Raw genomic sequence first — 18650 nt, forward strand, 5'->3', positions numbered from 1 at the left:
ATCAGATTCCAAACCCTCCACCATGGCCAAGACCAAAGAGCTCTCCAAGGATGTCAGGGACAAGATTGTAGACCTACACAAGGCTGGAATGGGCTACAAGACCATCGCCAAGCAGCTTGGTGAGTAGGTGACAACATTTGGTGTGATTATTCACAAATGGAAGAAACACAAAATAACTGTCAATATCCCTCGGCCTAGGGTTCGATGCAAGATCTCACCTCGGGGGGTTGCAATGATCATGAGAACGGTGAGGAATCAGCCCAGAACTACACGGGAGGATCTTGTCAATGATCTCAAGGCAGCTGGGACCATAGTCACCAAGAAAACAATTGGTAACACACTACGCCGTGAAGGACTGAAATCCTGCAGCGCCCGCAAGATCCCCCTGCTCAAGAATACATACACATGCCCGTCTGAAGTTTGCCAATGAACATCTGAATGATTCAGAGGACAACTGGGTGAAAGTGTTGTGGTCAGATGAGACCAAAATGGAGCTCTTTGGCATCAACTCAACTTGCTTTGTTTGGAGGAGGAGGAATGCTGCCTATGACCCCAAGAACACCATCTCCACCATCAAACATGGAGGTGGAAACATTATGCTTTGGGAGTGTATTGGGACAGGACAACTTCACCGCATCAAAGGGACGATGGACGGGGCCATGTAGCGTCAAATCTTGGGTGAGAACCTCCTTCCCTCAGCCAGGGCATTGAAAATGGGTCGTGGATGGGTATTCCAGCATGACAATGACCCAAAACACACGGCCAAGGCAACAAAGGAGTGGCTCAAGAAGAAGCACATTAAGGTCCTGAAGTGGCCTAGCCAGTCTCCAGACCTTAATCCCATAGAAAATATGTGGAGGGAGCTGAAGGTTCGAGTTGCCAAACGTCAGCCTCGAAACCTTAATGACTTGGAGAAGATCTGCAAAGAGCAGTGGGACAAAATCCCTCCTGAGATGTGTGCAAACCTGGTGGCTAACTACGAGAAACGTCTGACCTCTGTGATTGCCAAAAAGGGTTTTGCCACCAAGTACTATGTCATGTTTTGCAGAGGGGTCAAATACTTATTTCCCTCATGAAAATGCAAATCATTTTATAACATTTTTGACATGTGTTTTTCTGGATATTTTTGTTATTTTGTCTCTCACTGTTCAAATAAACCTACCATTAAAATTATAGACTGATCATTTCTTTGTAAGTGGGCAAACGTACAAAATCAACAGGGGATCAAATACTTTTTTCCCCCCACTGTATATTTTAGAATAAGGCTGTAACGTAACAATGTGGAAAAAGTCGAGGTCTGAATACTTTCCGAATGCACTGTACAGTCTAGATCAATTCATTGTGTAAAACAATCTTTATCACAGCACTGGCAAACCATAGTTGACCAACATGACTGACCATCATAAGAATGTTCATGTCCATTCTTGTATTCTAATTCTTAATTCTATGGGTTTAACATTTAACTAGACCCTAGAATTATGTGTGTGTCCCTCGTCTTTCTAAAATCTCTTCCCTCCTCTCTCTCTGCAGCTTTCAGTCTTGCCAGTGAGGATGGCCTCGGGAGAATTCCTACCCAAGAGAGATTGGTAAGGATGGGGGGAGAGAGGGCTAGTATGAAGAGGGTAAGAGATTGTTGGAGACAGGTGTGTGTGTGTGTATGGGAAAAAAATGTGTCACATACCAGTTATCACAAAATATAATTGGTTGCCTCATCTGCGTGTTTTCCAGTTTGGAGGTGATGCGAGTGAGGATTCAGAAGCCTGGCGTTCCAGCTACACCCCACAGCCCTGGAGGCCAGAGGTACGCTCTCTTATTCACCTCACAGGAATCATCCACAGCCTGCCCAGGCTTGCTCACCCCCCCTTGTAAGTGTGTGGATTTAGGCCCTAGTGTATAGTAGTAATCAGTGTTTGAGCAGAATCTAAGTAGGAGTCATCATGTTTCTATTATATCATGGTGTGCTGCTGTGCTAAGTTGGTAGAATCTTATATAAAAGGATTCACCACTTTAATGTAATGGCAAAATGTAGATTTATGCCTAAATAGACATACCGTAAAGTAACTGCTATTCATACATTGATTCTGACATGCCAAAACTTGGTATATTTGGAAAGACATCTGAAGAGTTCAGAATACACAAAATAACCGTTTTTATTATATTTTTTACATTTATTTAGAAAGTAATCTTTCATTGACAAGCTGTAAGTGAATTATTGATGCCCAGAGCTGGAAACGCATCAGATGGCTTCCACAACATATGAACAATTTCAGCAAAAAATGGTATTGGTAGACCGAACAACTAGAAATGGGCAGATGTTTTAGTAACTGGTGTCAGGAGTGGTCACGTGACGTTTCCAAAGTGGCATATGTCTGTAAATTAGATAATTCCAGTGCTATTACATATTTGCAATCGGTAAATGTTATTATTTCAGTCTCAAACACAATTTATACCATATCAACCTCACTCAAACATTGTTGGTGTTATGGGTGTCAAGGCTGTGCGCTGCTGGTGAAGTCAGGTGCAGGCAGTATTGGGGCGGCAGGTAGCCTAGTGGTTAGAGCGTTGGACTAGTAACCAAAAGGTTGCAAGATCGAATCCCCGAGCTGCTAAGGTAAAAATCAGTCGTTCTGCCCCTGAACAAGGCAGTTAACACACTGTTCTTAGGTCGTCATTGAAAATAAGAATTTATTCTTAACTGACTTGCCTAGTTAAATAAAGGTTAAAAAAATTAAGAAATTGAACAAGCGCACACTTTATGGCGGTAGAGAAAATAAAAGAACGCAGCTTCTTGAAAACCTCCAGCCCACAAGGCAAAAGTATAAGGTGTGATAAATGTTCAATACAAGACACTGTAATACAAAATAAACAAACCTTGTGCAAAAAAACTCAAACATGAAAACCCAGTCTGGTGCGTAACGATAACCACGAAACAATTACACAGAAGGACATGGAGGGAAACAGAGGACTAAATGCATTCAGTGTGATTATGGAATGGAAACCAGGTGTGTATGGAACAAGACATGAGAAATGGAGCGGCGATGGCTAGAAAGCCGGTGATGTCGAACACCGCCCGAACAAGGAGAGGAGCCGACTTCGGCGGAAGTCGTGACAATGGGGGTATCCAGGATATGTTCAAGTGTCCTTTCAACCTCTCCCAAGTGTCCGAATGTGGTAATTGCAGTCTTTTAGCAAACTGGATGTGCCTATTGTTCACTTTAAATACTTGCTACAACACCAACATCTCTCAAACATTGTGGTGGTGTCGGGACATTCAGGGGATATTCAGTTTATTTTTTATAAAACCTCTCCAAAGTGCCTGTACGTTTAGCCTAGGCATAGCCAATGTATTGGTCCCACATACAAAAACAATATAAAAGCAACAGATATACACTAACATTTAAAAGTTTCGGGGCACTTAGAAATGTCCTTGTTTTTGAAAGAAAATACATGTTTTTTTTGTTTTTTTTGTCCAGTAAAATATCATCAAATTTATTAGAAATACAGTGTAGACATTGTAAATGACTATTGTAGCTGGAAACGGCAGATTTATTTACTTTCATAAATGGAATATCTACATAGGTGTACAGAGACCCATTATCAGCAATTATCACTTAGCTAATCCAAGTTTTATCATTTTAAAAGGCTAATTAATCATTAGAGAACCCTTTTGCAATTATGTTAGCACAGCTGAAAACTGTTCTGATTAAAGAAGCAATAAAACTGGCCTTTAGACTAGTTCAGTATCTGGAGCATCAGCATTTGTGTGTTCGATTACAGGCTCAAAATGGACATTAACTACCTTTCTGCTGAAACTTGTCAGTCTATTCTTGTTCTGAGAAATGAAGGCTTATCCATGTGAGAGATTTCCAAGAAACTAAAGATCTCGTACAACACTGTGTACTACTCCCTTCACAGAACAGCTCTAACCAGAATAGAAAAAGGAGTGGGAGGCCCCAGTGCCCAACTGAGCAAGAGGACAAGTACATTAGTGTCTAGTTTGAGAAACAGATGCCTCACAAGTCCCCAACTGGCAGCTTCATTAAATAGTACCCGCGAAACACCAGTCACAACGTCAACAGTAGCAACAGGTAGCCTAGTGGTTAAAGCGTTGGACTAGTAACCGAAGGTTGCAAGATCGAAACCCTGAGCTGACAAGGTAAAAATCTGCTGTTCTGCCCCTGAACAAGGCCGTTAACCCACTGTTCCAAGGCCGTCATTGAAAATAAGAATTTGTTCTTAACTCACTTGCCTAGTTAAATAAAGGTTAAATAAAAAACAGTGAAGAAGCAACTCCAGGATGCTGGCCTTCTAGGCAGAGTTGCAAATACAAAGCCATGTCTGACTGGCCAATAAAAGATTAAGATGGGCAAAAGGACAGACACTGGACAGAGGAACTCTGCGCGCTTGGTAACGTTAGTGTGTACCGGTGCTCGACCAGTTGTGAAAGCCAACATCCTCCATGACAGAAAACTGTTGATTGTCAAGGGCATTGAATCCATTATTTTGCTGTTAACCTGTTTTTGATAGAGATGCCCTAGAAGGAGAACAAATTGTCAGACAGGGCACTTCCTGTATGGAATCTTCTCAGGTTTTGGCCTGCCATATGAGTTCTGTTATACTCACAGACACCATTCAAACAGTTTAGAAACTTTAGAGTGTTTTCTATCCAAATCTACTCTAATTATATGCATATTCTCGTTTCTGGGCAAGAGTAGTAACCAGTTTAAATCGGGTACGTTTTTTTTATCTGGCCGTGCAAATACTGCCCTCTAGCCCCAACAGGTTAACACTAGAAGCCTATTGCCTAAAATATATCAATTGAAGTTTTGGGTTCACAACTCCAAACCAGATGTGTTGGTTATTACTGAGATGTGGTTAAGGAAGTGTTTTGAATACTGATGTTAACCTTTCTGGATATAACCTTTTTCGATAAGATGGATCTTCCAAAGGTGGGGGAGTGGCAAAGAACATCTTCAGTGCTCGGTTGTCTCCACGAAGTCTGTCCCCAAACAATTAGATTTTCTGGTTTTAAGCATTAAACTTTCAAATAGCTCTTTGACTGTTGCTGGACGTTATCGTCCTCAATTAGCACCGGCCTGTACCCTACCTGCCCTAAGATCTCTCCTGGCCCCTTACACTAAGTCTGAAATTGTCCAGCTATGTGACCTAAACTGGGACATGCTGAAACCACCTGACCAAGTCCTAAAGCAATGGGACTCCCTAAATCTTTCTGAGATTATTACCAATCCCACAAGTTATGACTCCAAACACCCAGAAAAGGCTACTCTCCTTGATATTATCCTCACAAATAATCCTGATGGGCATCAGTCTGGTGTTTTCTGTAATGACCTTCGTGATCACTGTTTTACAGCCTGTGTTTGTAATGGCTGCTCAGTGAAAGGCCGTCTCCTGAATTGTCAGACACTTGCTAAAAAAACTTCAATGAGCAAGCCTTCCTTCATGACCTGGCTTCTGTAAATTGCTATAGAATCAGCTTGATCCCATCTGTCAGACTCTTGGACCTTCTTTTTTGATATTTTCAGTGGTATTGTTAATAAACACACCCCATAAAGAAAATGAGAATTAAAAACCTGTTCAGTCCCTGGTATGACCATGATCTGGCAGAGTTACTCCATCTCAAATTCAATTTGGCTAAAGGCTCGGCACATTCATGCTCAGGCTGACTGGCTCTCGTTCAGGCAAATGAGAAGTAAGTGCACTCAGGCTATCCGGAAGGACAAAGTTAGTTACTTTAAGGAGCAGTTCTCTCTTTGGGTCTAACCCCAAGAAGTTCTGGAAAATGGTTAAAGACCTGGAGAATATACCCCCCTCACAGCTGCCCATGTCCCTTTTTTATGTTGATGTGGTTGTTACTGACAAGGACGAGCTCTTTAATCACCACTTCATTAAGTCAGGACCTAAACGGGGACTTAGCCTTGCCCATCCAAAATGTCCTAATTCCCCCCCTGCTTTGCTACAAACTTTCTCCCTGCAGGCAGTCACTGAGTCCGAGGTGCTAAAGGAGCTCCTTAAACTTGACCCTTTTTTCTTTTTAAGGCTTGGTGATGATAGGGGCAGCAACCTGTCTCTCCTCTCTGGGGAGGTTCCCATTGCTTGGAAGTCAGCCACGGTGTGTCCTTTTATTTAAAGGGGGAGATCAAACGGATCTGTTATAGGCCAATTTCTATTTTGCCCTGTTTATCAAAAAGTGTTGGAAAAACTTGTCAATAATCAACTGACTGGCTTTCTTGTGTTCTATAGTATTCTCTCAGGTATGCAATCTGGTTTCTGCTCAGGTTATGGATGTGCCACTGCAACCTTAAAGGTCCTCAATGTCACTATTGCCCTTGATTCTAAGCAATGTTGTGCTGCTATTTTTATTGACTTGGCCAAAGCTTTTGATACTTTTGACCATTCCGTTCTTGTGGAAGTTTTGGTGTACTGAGTGGTCTTTGGCCTGGTTTTCAAACTAGCTCCCTCAAAGAGAGCAGATGTTCTGAATTTATACACTGCAATCTCAACCACTGCCTGTCACCAAGGGAGTAACCCAAGGCTCAATCCTAGGCCCCATGCGCTTCTCAATTTACACCAACAACATAGCTCAGGCAGTAGGAAGCTCATTCATCCATTTTATATGCAGATGATAGTCTTATACTAAGCTGGCCCCTCCCTGGGTTTGTGCTAAATGCGCTACACCAAAAGCTTTCTTAGTATCCAACAAGCTTTCTCTGCCCTTAACCTTGTTCTGAACACCTCCAAAACAGAGGTAGTAATCACTCCGGTGGGGAGAGGGGCATTCTTACCAAACCACATGACCTTTGAGGGTTTAGCTTCAGGTAGTCACCTCATACAAGTACTTCGGATTATGGCTAGACGGTACACTGCCCTTCTCTCAGCACATATCAAAGCTGCAGGCTAAAGTTAAATCTAGACTTGGTTTCCTCAATCGTAATTGCTCCTCTTTCACCCCAGCTGCCAGAATAACCCTGATTCAGATGACCATCCTGCCATGCTAGATTACGGAGACATAATTTATAGATCGGCAGGTAAGGGTGCTCTCGAGTGGCTAGATGTTTCTTTACCATTCGGCCATGACATTTGCCACAAATGCTCCTTATAGGACACATCACTGCACTCTATACTCCTCTGTAAACTGGTCATCTCTGTATACCTGCCGTAAGACCCACTGGTTGACGCTTATTTATAAAACCCTCTTAAACCTCACTCCCTCCTATCTGAGATGCCTACTACAGCCCTCATCCTCCACATACAACACCCGTTCTGCCAGTCACATTCTGTTAAATGTCCGAGAAGCGCACACATCCCTGGGTGCTCTTCTTTTCAGTTCACTGCAGCTAACGACTAGAACGAGCTGCAAAAAACACTCAAACTGGACTGTTTTATCTCCGTCTTTTCTTTGAGACTCAATCATGGACACTCTTACTGACAGTTGTGGCTGCTTCATGTGATGTATTGTTGTTGTCTACCTTATTGCTCTTTGTGCTGTTATCTGTGCCCAATAATGTTTGTACCATGTTTTGTGCTGCTACCATGTTGTGTTCGTAGGTCTCTATTTATGTTGTGGTGTGTGTTGTCCTATATTTTAAATTTTTGTGTCCTTTTGGTAGACTGTTGTAAATAAGAATTTGTTCTTTACTAACTTGCCTAGTAAAATAAAATTTTACATGGCAAAATGTATAGAATTGCAAGAAAATTTGCCATAACTGCAAAATGTTCTTTGTATCCCACGACATTGTGTAGAATTGTAGTAAATAAGCTTTAAACCTGCATAATTCTCTCCACCAATGAGAGGTGTGAACAGTTTGTCATGAACAGTGCTTGTGCGATAGGGGGCGCATGGGATGTTCCCCAATGCTGGAAGGGGGGCCCTGAGTGAAAAGGTTTGGGAGCACCTGCTATAGACTACTTTCATTAAATTATTGGTAGTTATATTTAAAAATAATTTGTCCACCAGTCTCAAGTGTGGCTCTCCAAATTAAGGTTTTAATGACACACAATTTTATTTTAACTATTTCACAAGGAGGCTTCACCCTCCCTTTACTTTCATCTTATTGGAAGTCATTGTTAGGTACTTTAGTCTTACTCTAAAGTTTTACAGTATTTAATACCTATCCATTGGATATTCTTAAGTTGCTTTACTCATTAGACCTATTATTTTGAGATGAAATCATTTGGGCGCATTACATATTCCATACACTGAGTCTACAAAACATTAGTAACACCTTCCTAATATTGAGTTGAACCCCCTTTTGCCATAACAGCCTCAAGGTGTCATGCATTCCTCAGGGATACTGGCCAATGTTGACTCCAATGCTTCTCACAGTTGTGTTAAGTTGGCTGGTTGTCCTTTTGGGTGGTGGATCATTTTTGATACACATAGAAAACTGTTGAGCGTGACAACCCGGCAGCGTTGCAGTTCGTGACACACTTAAACCGGTGCACCTGGCACCTACTACCATACCTCGTTCAAAGGCAAATTCACCCTCTGAATGGCACACATACACAATCCATGTCTCAAGGATTAAAAGTCCTTTAACTGGTCTCCTCCCCTTCATCTACACTGATTCGAAGTAGATTTAACATCAAGGGATCATAGCTTTCACCTGGATTCAACTGGTAAGTTTGTCATGAAAAGAGCAGGAAATGGAGGAACTAACAATATAGATGGAAAGCAATAAATACTGTACCATAGAGGCACAGAATAAGTTGGCTAAAAATAAATGGAGGAAGTTATTCCAGAAAGATCAAGTGTAATATATTATAAAAATAAAGCGAACTGGCTGGAATATGGGGGATTTTATTTTTTTTATTTTTTTAATCTTCAAATGTAGAAATGCTCCCAAAAATTTCCTGACTATTAAGCGCACCTGAATATAAGCCGCACCCACTGAATTAAAAAATATATATTATTTTGAACATAAATAAGCCGCACATGTCTATAAGCCGCAGGTGCCTACCGGTACATTGAAACAAATGAACTTTACACAGGCTTTAACGAAACACGGCTTGTAACAAAAATAAATAGGCTTTAACAAAACATGGCTTGTAACAAAAAATAAAAAATTAGCTGTAAGCTTTAGTTGTCTTTTTTGCACTGAGTCAATTCCTCACGCTGCTGTTTCCAACGTCTTATCGACTCATTAAGACCAAGCTCCCGTGCAGCAGCTCTATTTCCTTTTCCAACAGCCAGATCAATCGCCTTCAACTTGAAAGCTGCATCATATGCATTTCTCTCTCTTTGCCATGATGAGGGTGACAAAATGACTACCGTAATCAGAATGATGGGAAGTTTGAGAGCGCTCGATTTAATCTAAACAGTAAACAAAAAAGTTGTTTGACCTTAACCCGTTCGGCAATTTCATTGGTCTAATGAAAGCTTCATGCTGCCAAAAAACTGAGCACGTCACAGTTTTTTTTGGAGGAAAGAAAATTTGAAAGTGGGAAAAATCCATATATTAGCCGCGTCATTGTTTAAGCCGCGAGGTTCAAGCGTGGGAAAAAAGTTGCGGCTTAAAGTCCGGAATTTACGGTAACAGGAACTTGTTACAAATGACTGTCATCCATGATTCACCAAACACTATTTTGAAAGGAGAAGCAAAGTATTTGAAGCATATGTTTTCGTTTGTCTCTTCAGTCTCCACTAACTGAAGTTAATTGTAAGAATAATTTTTCTTCTATTTATCGTGTAAAATGAAGAGCTGTACAGAACGACTTATGTGAAGGCCACATTACAGAAGATGAACTTCTTGATACAATTAAATCCTTTAAGTCCGAACATACTCCAGGGCCGGATGGCATACCTGTTGAGGTATATCAAACCTTTTTTAACCACTCCTAAAAAAATGGTAGACTATCAGATAGGCAGCAAGAAGGTCTGATTTCACTATTACTGAAACAGAACCAAGGTGGTAAATATAAAGATCTAGTCCACCTAAAAAAAGAAACTGGAGGCCCCTTACACTTAAGCGTTGTGATGCAAAAATTCTAGCCAAATTCATTGTCTTGAAGGTATTGTCCAATATTATTCATCCTAATCAGGCACGTTTTCTTTAAGATAAGCACTGGAAACAATAAAACAATGAAAAATGTGGTAACCCAAATCTGTTATTCATAGCTGATTTTTGAAAAGTCCTCGAGTTTGTATATAAATTCCTAGACTATTTTAATTTTGGAGAATCTCTTTATATTGTACAATGGGTTAAAGTTATTATACCAACCCCAGGTGTAAAATGGTAAATAATGGCTGCTTCTCAGAAAGTATTAAACTGTCAAGAGGAGTAAAACAGGGTTGTCCACTAGCTAACATTTTTTTTCATTGGACATAATAAAAATGCCACTATTAAAATCAGACCCAACAATATCAAGGGGCTAGAAATCCAGGGCTTGGCCTCCCGAGTGGCGCAGTGGTCTAAGGTACTGTGCCGCTAGAGATCCTGGTTGGAGTCCAGGCTCTGTCGCGACCGGGAGACCCATGGGGCAGCGCACAATTGGCCCAGCATTGTCCTGTTTAGGGGGGGGTTTGGCCGGCAGGGATGTTGCTGTCCCTTTGCGCACTAGCGACTCCTGTGGTGGGCCGGGCGCAATGCATGCTGACATGGTCGCCAGGTGCACAGTGTTTTCTCCAACACATTGGTGCGGCTGGCTTCCGGGTCAAGTGGGCATTGTGTCAAGAAGCAGTGCAGCTTGGCTGGATTGTGTTTCGGAGGACTTGCGGCTCGACCTTCGCCTCTCCCGTGTCCGTACGGGAGTTGCAGCGATGGGACAAGACTAACTACCAATTTTGATCCCATGGAATTTGTTTTATAAAAAATAAATAATGAAGAAATCCAAGGCTTAAAAACAAAGGTTTCCTTCTACGCTGATGACTCATGTTTTCTTTTAAATGCACTATTTGGATCCCTGCACAGCCTCATACAGGATCTAGGTAATTTCTCTAACCTCTCTGGAGTGATGCCAAATTATGATAAGTGTACTGTGTTATGTATTGGATCACTAAAAAAACATTTACATTACCGTGTAGTTTACCAATAAAATGGTCTGACGGTGAAGTGAGCGTACTCGGTATTCATATCCCGAAAGAAATTCTCACTACAATGCATTTGAATAGAAAGTTCGCAAAAATAGATACTGTCTTGCTAACATGGAATGGTAAATACCTGTCTATTTGTGGGGGAAAATCACCTTGATTTGACATATTTAGTCATATCCCAGTTTACCTATTTACTTATGACCCTGCCTACACCCAACGACTTGTTTTTTTAAATTATATGAGCAAAAAATATTCCACTTAGTTTGGAGATCAGCAAACCAGACACAATTTAAACGGGCCTATAAAATGACTATGAATTCGGAGGGCTGAAATGATTAAATATTAAAGCATTGAACCTCTCACTAAAGGATTCAGTCATACAAAAGTTATACGTAAATCCGAACTGGTTCTCTAGCAGATTAGTAAGAATGGCGCAACCCATGTTAAAAAATTGCCTTTCCCCCTTTTTTATTCAGATTACAACCTCTCACTTTAGGTTATTTGAAAATTGAAATAATCTCCAAAATATGGCTATTTTTAAAACCAAGAAAGCAAGCTGGTTGCAATTTCAGATGAATCTACCAGAAAATACCGAACACAATATTACAAAAAATAATATTATGGTTAAATTCAAATATACTAATTGATGAAAAAACATTTATAAACAAACAATGTTAATGAGATCATAAATGGGTCACAAATGCAGCTAACAAAAATATAAATGCAACATCCAACAATTTTCAAAGATTTTACAGAGTTATATGAACTGTAAGGCAATCAGTCAATTGAATTAAATTAATTAGGCCCTAATCTATGGATTTCACATGACTGGGAATACAGATATGCATCAGTTGGTCATAGATACCTTTTAAAAAAAGGTAGGGGTGTGGATCATAAAACCAGTCAGTATCTGGTGTGACCACCATTTGACTCATGCAGCGCGACACATCTCCTTTGCATAGACTTGATCAGGCTGTTGATTGTGGCCTGTAGAATGTTGTCCCACTCCTCTTCAATGGCTGTGCGAAGTTGCTGGATATTGGTGGGAACTGGAACACCCTGTCACACACGTCGATCCAGAACATCCCAAACATGCTCAACCTGTGACATGTCTGGTGAGTATGCAGGCCATGGAAGAACTGGGACATTTTCAGCTTCCAGGAAATGTGTACAGATCCTTGCGACATGGGGCCGTTTATTATCATGCTGAAACATGAGGCGATGGCGGCGGATGAATGGCACAGTATCTCTGTGCATTCAAATTTCCGTCGATAAAATGCAATTGTGTTTGTTGTCCGTAGCTTATGCTTGCCCATACCATAATCCCAACGCCACCATGGGGCACTCTGCTCTCACCGTTGAAATCAGAAAACCGCTCGCCCACACAATGCCATAAACGTGGTCTGAGGTTGTGAGGCCGGTTCTCTAAATTGACGGCTTATGGTAGAGAAATTAACATTCAGTTCTCTGGCAACTCTGGTGGATGTTCCTGCAGTCAGCAATCCAATTGCACACTCCTTCAAATCTTGAGACATCTGTGGCATTGTGTTGTGACAAAACTGCACATTTCAGAGTGGCCTTTTATTGTTCCCAGCACAAGGTGCTGTTTAATCAGCTTTGTGATATGCCACACCTGTCCGGTGGATGGATTGGCAAAGGAGGAATGCTCACTAACAGGGATGTAAACAGATGTGTGCACAATTTGAGGGAAATTATTTTTTGGTGCTTATGGAACATGTCTGTGACTCTTTTATTTTAGCTCATGAAACATGAGACCAACACTTTGCATGTAGAGTTTAGATTTTTGTTCAGTGTATATGGAAATGTCTGATCTATCCAAAATTATAATTAACTGAGTACAGCAATACTGCAAAAATTGAGGCAAGTGGGAGAATGTAAGGCTCATCTGTCGGCCCTGCATTGAAGACATTGGTTAAAGAAAATTGTGATAGATAAAATAAAAAGTATACCAGTTTCATTTAAGGAGCAAAAATTGACAGCTGCACGATACAGGTGCAAAATAGTTGGGAAGAAATGTTCGATGTGCTGCTTCCATGGCACATAGTTTATGAACTGATACACAAAACCAAGTTTTGCAATTTCAATTATTATACAAAATTCTTGCAACCAATAGAATGTTATGCATATGGGGATACAACCATCCCAGCTCTGCAGATTTCGCTGCGAAGACAGACTCATTAGATCACTTGTTTTGGTACTGCCTATATGTAGCTTGTTTCTGGTCGCAGGTTCAGGAATGGCTAAAAAAAACCTGGAGCTAACGTATCAAATAGCATTGCTGGGTGACTTAAAGCCATAGTCAATCTATCAATAATACTCTTAGTAAAAATGTTAGTTTCTACAGATTCTAAATAAAAAATGATGGGAATGGAAAGGTTCAGAACTTTTGTGAAACAGCACCGTTAAAACATACATTGCAATTTAGAAATCAAAACTGGATGGTTTTCAGAGATGAATGGGAAGAGTTGAGGGGAGCTGAAGGATGGGACTAGAAAAGAGGAGCTGAAGGATGGGACTAGAAAAGACACTAATAATTAGTGTCTGTGAAATGCATGTAAGCTGGAAGTTGAAGCCTAGGTATTGTTGTCCATTAGTTTACACCAATTAGGGGAGGGGGTGGTAGGGTTAGGGGAAATAATAATAAACAAAATGTATACTTTAAAAATATATATTTTCTAATGTTTTGTACACTCAGTTACCCAAATGTAAAACTAGTAACTGTATTGTTTGACCTACTCCTTACAGATTTTTCAAGCCAATCACAATCGTGCAATTTGTCAGACAACTCAAAGAGCTTCACATTAAAAATAGACGAGCATTGCGCTATGTCAGGGAAATGTCACACATCAACACGGCTGTCTTCTCAGCCTTATCTATCTTCTTTTTCTACCAAAAGCTCCAGCCATTTGCCCGGTTGGCCGTTCACATGCCATCGTTCCTTTCTTCATTTTGTCACGTGTTTTAGCAACTTTGTTCTACCCCACGGACAATTGGTAGAGTAAGTTAAAATAGAATTCTATCCTACATTCGTGACAGACTAGGGATGTTTAGTTTCCATCTATGTAATAATGCATGGCCCTGCTGGCCAGGGAGTGGATAGCATGGCCACATTGGGACTAGTTGTCACCAAGCTAAGGACTGTAGCCGCTAAGCCACGGTAGCCACCACTGATGCTAATGACCAATTATTAGCATCTCTGCTGGTACCTGACAGCTCCTCTCTTAGAGGCTTTGGATCTGACCTGCTTAAATCTCACACACACACACACACTCTCTCTCACACAGCTCAGATAACTGGGGTGGCAGGTAGCCTGGTGGTTAGAGCGTTGGGCCAGTAACCAAACGGTTGCTAGATCGAGTCCCGAGCTGACAAGGTAAAAATGTGTCGTTCTACCCTGAACAAGGCTGTTAACCCACTGTTCCTAGGCCGTCATTGTAAATAACAATTTGTTCTTAACTGACTTGCCTAGTTAAATAAAGTTTAAATAAACTGTCTTGCTAACAGAGGTGTTGGTGTGTGTGATGGAGAGAGGGGGTGTTATTATGGGATCAAACTGTCATGTGTTCCCCCCCCCACCCCCCAGTATAAGGGACAGGCTAATCTCCATACCTTTGAGGACTGGTGTGGCAGCTCTACAGCTCAGCTTCGCATGAACCTGCATTACCCTCTTTACCCACACGTGAGTCACACAGTTCCCGAGCCAACATATACACATGACATGTCATAGCTCAACTGAAGACTACACCCATTCCTCTCTCACTCTCTCCTCTAGTCCAGAACCACAGTAAAGAAGCTGGCTGTTTCTCCCAGGTGGATGAACTACGGCCTCAGGATATTTGGCTATCTCCACCCCTATACCGACGGTATATTTTTAATTTTGGAAATCTGTTCCAAAGTTTTCCCAGATATACAGTACCAGTCAACTTTGGACACACCTACTCATTCCAGGGTTTTTCTTTATTTTTACTATTTTCCACATTGTAGAAGAATAATAATGAATACATCAAAACTATGAAATAACACACATGGAATCATGTAGTAACCAGAAAAGTGTTAAACAAATTCTTCAATGTAGCCACCCTTTGCCTTGATGACAGCTTTGCACACGCTTGGCATTCTCTCAACCAGCTTCATGAGGTAGTCACCTGGAATGCATTTCAATTAACAGGTGTGGGACCTGGAAGTGTGGTGCCAGGAAAATAACCTCTCACCCAACGTCAAAAAAACAAAGGAGTTGATCGTGGACTTCAGGAAACAGCAGAGGGCCCCCTATCCACATCGACAGGACCGCAGTGGATAAGGTGGAAAGCTTCAAGTTCCTCTGTGTACATATCACTGAAAAGGTCCCCCCACACAGACAGTGTGGTGAAGAAGGCGCAACTTCAACGTCAGGAGGCTGAAGAAATTTGGCTTGGCACCTAAAACCCTGGTACGGCAACTGCACCGCCCACAACCACAGGGCTCTCCAGAGGAGGGTGAGGTCTGCTCAACATATCACCGGGGGCAAACTACCTGCCCTCCAGCACACCTACAGCACCCGTTGTCACAGGAAGGTCAAAAAGATAATCAAGGACAACCACCACCCGAGCCATTGCCTGTTCACCCTGCTATCATCCAGAAGGTGAGGTCAGTACAGGTGCATCAAAGCTGGGACCTAGAGATAGAAGCTATTTTTCAAGGCCATCAGACTGTTAAATAGCCACCACTAGCACATTAGAGGCTGCTGCCCCATATAAACTCAGCAAAAAGAAACGTCCCTTTTTCAGGACCCTGTCTTTCAAAGATAATTTGTAAAAATCGAAATGACTTCACAGATCTTCATTGTAAGGGTTTTAAACACTGTTTCCCATGCTTGGTCAATGAACCATCAACAATTAATGAACATGCACCTGTGGAACGGTCATTAAGACACTAACAGCTTACAGACGGTAGGCAATTAAGGTCACAGTTATGAAAACGTAGGACACTATAGAGGCCTTTCTACTGACTCTGAAAAACACCAAAAGAAAGATGCCCAGGGTCCCTGCTCATCTGCATGAATGTGCCTGAGGCATGAGGACTGCAGATGTGGCCAGGGCAATACATTTCAATGTCAGTACTGTGAGATGCCTAAGACAGCGCTACAGGGAGACCGGACGGACAGCTGATCGTCCTCGCAGTGGCGGCAGACCACGTGTAACAACACCTGCACAGGATCGGTACATCCGAACATCACACCTGTGGGACAGGTACAGGATGGCAACAACAACTGCCCGAGTTACACCAGGAACGCACAAACCCTCCATCAGTGCTCAGACTGTCCTTAATAGGCTGAGAGATGCTGGACTGAGGCCTTGTAGGCCTGTTGTAAGGCAGGTCGTCTCCAGACATCACCGGCAACAACATTGCCTATGGGCACAAACCCACCTCTTCACTGACAAGTCTCAGTTTTGTCTCACCAGGGGTGATGGTCGGATTAACGTTTATCGTCGAAGGAATGTCACAGCATCATCGGACTAAGCTTGTTGTCATTACAGGCAATTTCAACACTGCGTTATAGGGAAGACATCCTCCTCCCTCATGTGGTACCCTTCCTGCAGGCTCATCCTGACATGACCCTCCAGTATGACAACGCCACCAGCCATACTGCTCGTTCTGTGCGTGATTTCCTGCAAGACAGGAATGTCAGTGTTCTGCCATGGCCAGCGAAGAGCCCAGATCTCAATCCCATTGAGCATGTCTGGGATCTATTGGATCGGAGGGTGAGGGCTAGGGCCATTCCCCCCCAGAAATGTCCGGGAACATGCAGGTGCCTTGGTGGAAGAGTGGGGTAACATCTCCCAGCAAGAACTGGCAAATCTGGTGCAGTCCATGAGGAGGAGATGCACTGAAGTACTTAGTGCAGCTGGTGGCCACACCAGATACTGCCAGTGAGAGGACGTTTCTTTTTTTGCTGAGTTTACATAGACTTGGAATCACTGGCCACTTTAATGTTTACATATTTTGCATTACTCATGTCATATGTATTTACTGTATTCTATTCTACTGTATCTAAGTGTATGCCGCTCTGACATTGGGCGAGCAATATTTATATTCTTAATTCCTTTACTTTTAGATGTGTGTATTGTTGTGAAATTGTTAGATATTACTGTTAGACATTACTACACTGTTAGAGCTAGAAACACAAGCATTCAATACGTCCAAAATAATATCTGCTAAACACGTGTGACAAATAAAATTAGATTTTAAAAGTGAATTTGTGTAATTTCTTTCCTCAATGTGTTTGAGCCTATCAGTTGTGTTGTGACAAGGTAGGGGTGGTATACGGAAGATAGCCCTATTTGGTAAAATACCAAGTCCATATTATGGCAAGAACAGCTCAAATGAGCAAAGGGAAACGACTGTCCTTCATTACTTTAAAACATGAAGGTCAGTCAATCTGGAAAATTTCAAGAACTTTGAAAGTTTCTTCAAGTGCTGTCACAAAAACCATCACGCACAATGATGAAACTGGCTTTCATGAGGACCGCCACAGGAAAGGAAGACCCGGAGTTACCTCTGCTGCAGAGGATAAGTTCATTAGTTACCAGCCTCAGAAATTGCAGCCCAAATAAATGCTTCACAGAGTTCAAGTAACACACATCTCAACATCAACTGTTCAGAGGAGATTGCGTGAATCAGGCTTTCATGGTCAATTTGCTGCAAAGAAACCACTACTAAAGGACACCAATAAGATGATGAGACTTGCTTGGGCCAAGAAACATGAGCAATGGACATTAGACTGGTGAAAATCTGTCCTTTGGTCTGATGTGTCCAAATTTGAGATTTTTGGTTCCAAACGCTGTGTCTTTGTGAGACGCAGAGTAGGTGTACGGATGATCTCCGCACGTGTGGTTCCCATCGTGAATCATGGAGGAGGAGGTGTGATGGTGCTTTGCTGGTGACACGGTTTGATTTATTTATAATTCAAGGCACACTTAACCAGCATGGGTACCACAGCATTCTGCAGCGATACGCCATCCCATCTGGTTTGCACTATCATTTGTTTTTCAAAAGGACGATATGCATATGTGGGAACTCCTTCAAGACTGTTGGAAAAGCATTACAGGTGAAACTGGTTGAGAGAAGGCCAAGAGTGTGCCAAGTTGTCATCAAGCCAAAGGGTGGCTACTTTGAAGAATCTAAAATGGAAAATATATTTTTATTTAATACTTATTTTGGTTACTACATGATTCCATATGTGTTATTTTATAGTTTTGATGTCTTCACTATTCTAAAATGTAGAACATTTTTAAAAAGAAAGAAAAAATCCTTGAATGAGTAGGTGTCAACTTTTGACTGGTACTGTATGTGATCGTATACAAATGTAAGCAAGGTTTGAAATGCTTGTTTTAGTCAAATTATATATGTTTGGGCTTCTTCCAGTCAATTCGCAGTGTACAAAGGAGTTATTTGTAATTATGTTCCGTGACCCTGACCATCCACTCAAGAAAAAATTGTCCCAAGGCTGAATGTAGTTGATGATCCCTGAAGTAAAGCATCTAAGTTGGGTGGATAGTAACACCAAGGCTTTTGACAACTGTGTTTGGTGCAGTACGAC

General features: G+C 41.7%; 1 protein-coding gene across 1 annotated transcript in view; it reads left to right on the top strand.

Moving 5' to 3' along the window:
* b4galnt3b (beta-1,4-N-acetyl-galactosaminyl transferase 3b) overlaps positions 1–18650 on the top strand; it is a 38272-nt gene that overhangs the window by 11500 nt on the left and 8122 nt on the right. Inside the window, 4 exon segments of the mRNA XM_014125006.2 lie at positions 1531–1586; positions 1729–1800; positions 14655–14750; positions 14844–14934. Of these exon segments, the coding sequence (XP_013980481.2) occupies positions 1531–1586; positions 1729–1800; positions 14655–14750; positions 14844–14934 (315 nt within the window).

The sequence above is a fragment of the Salmo salar genome, chromosome ssa10 (genome assembly GCF_905237065.1).
Source record: "Salmo salar chromosome ssa10, Ssal_v3.1, whole genome shotgun sequence".
NCBI classification, from domain to species: domain Eukaryota; kingdom Metazoa; phylum Chordata; class Actinopteri; order Salmoniformes; family Salmonidae; genus Salmo; species Salmo salar.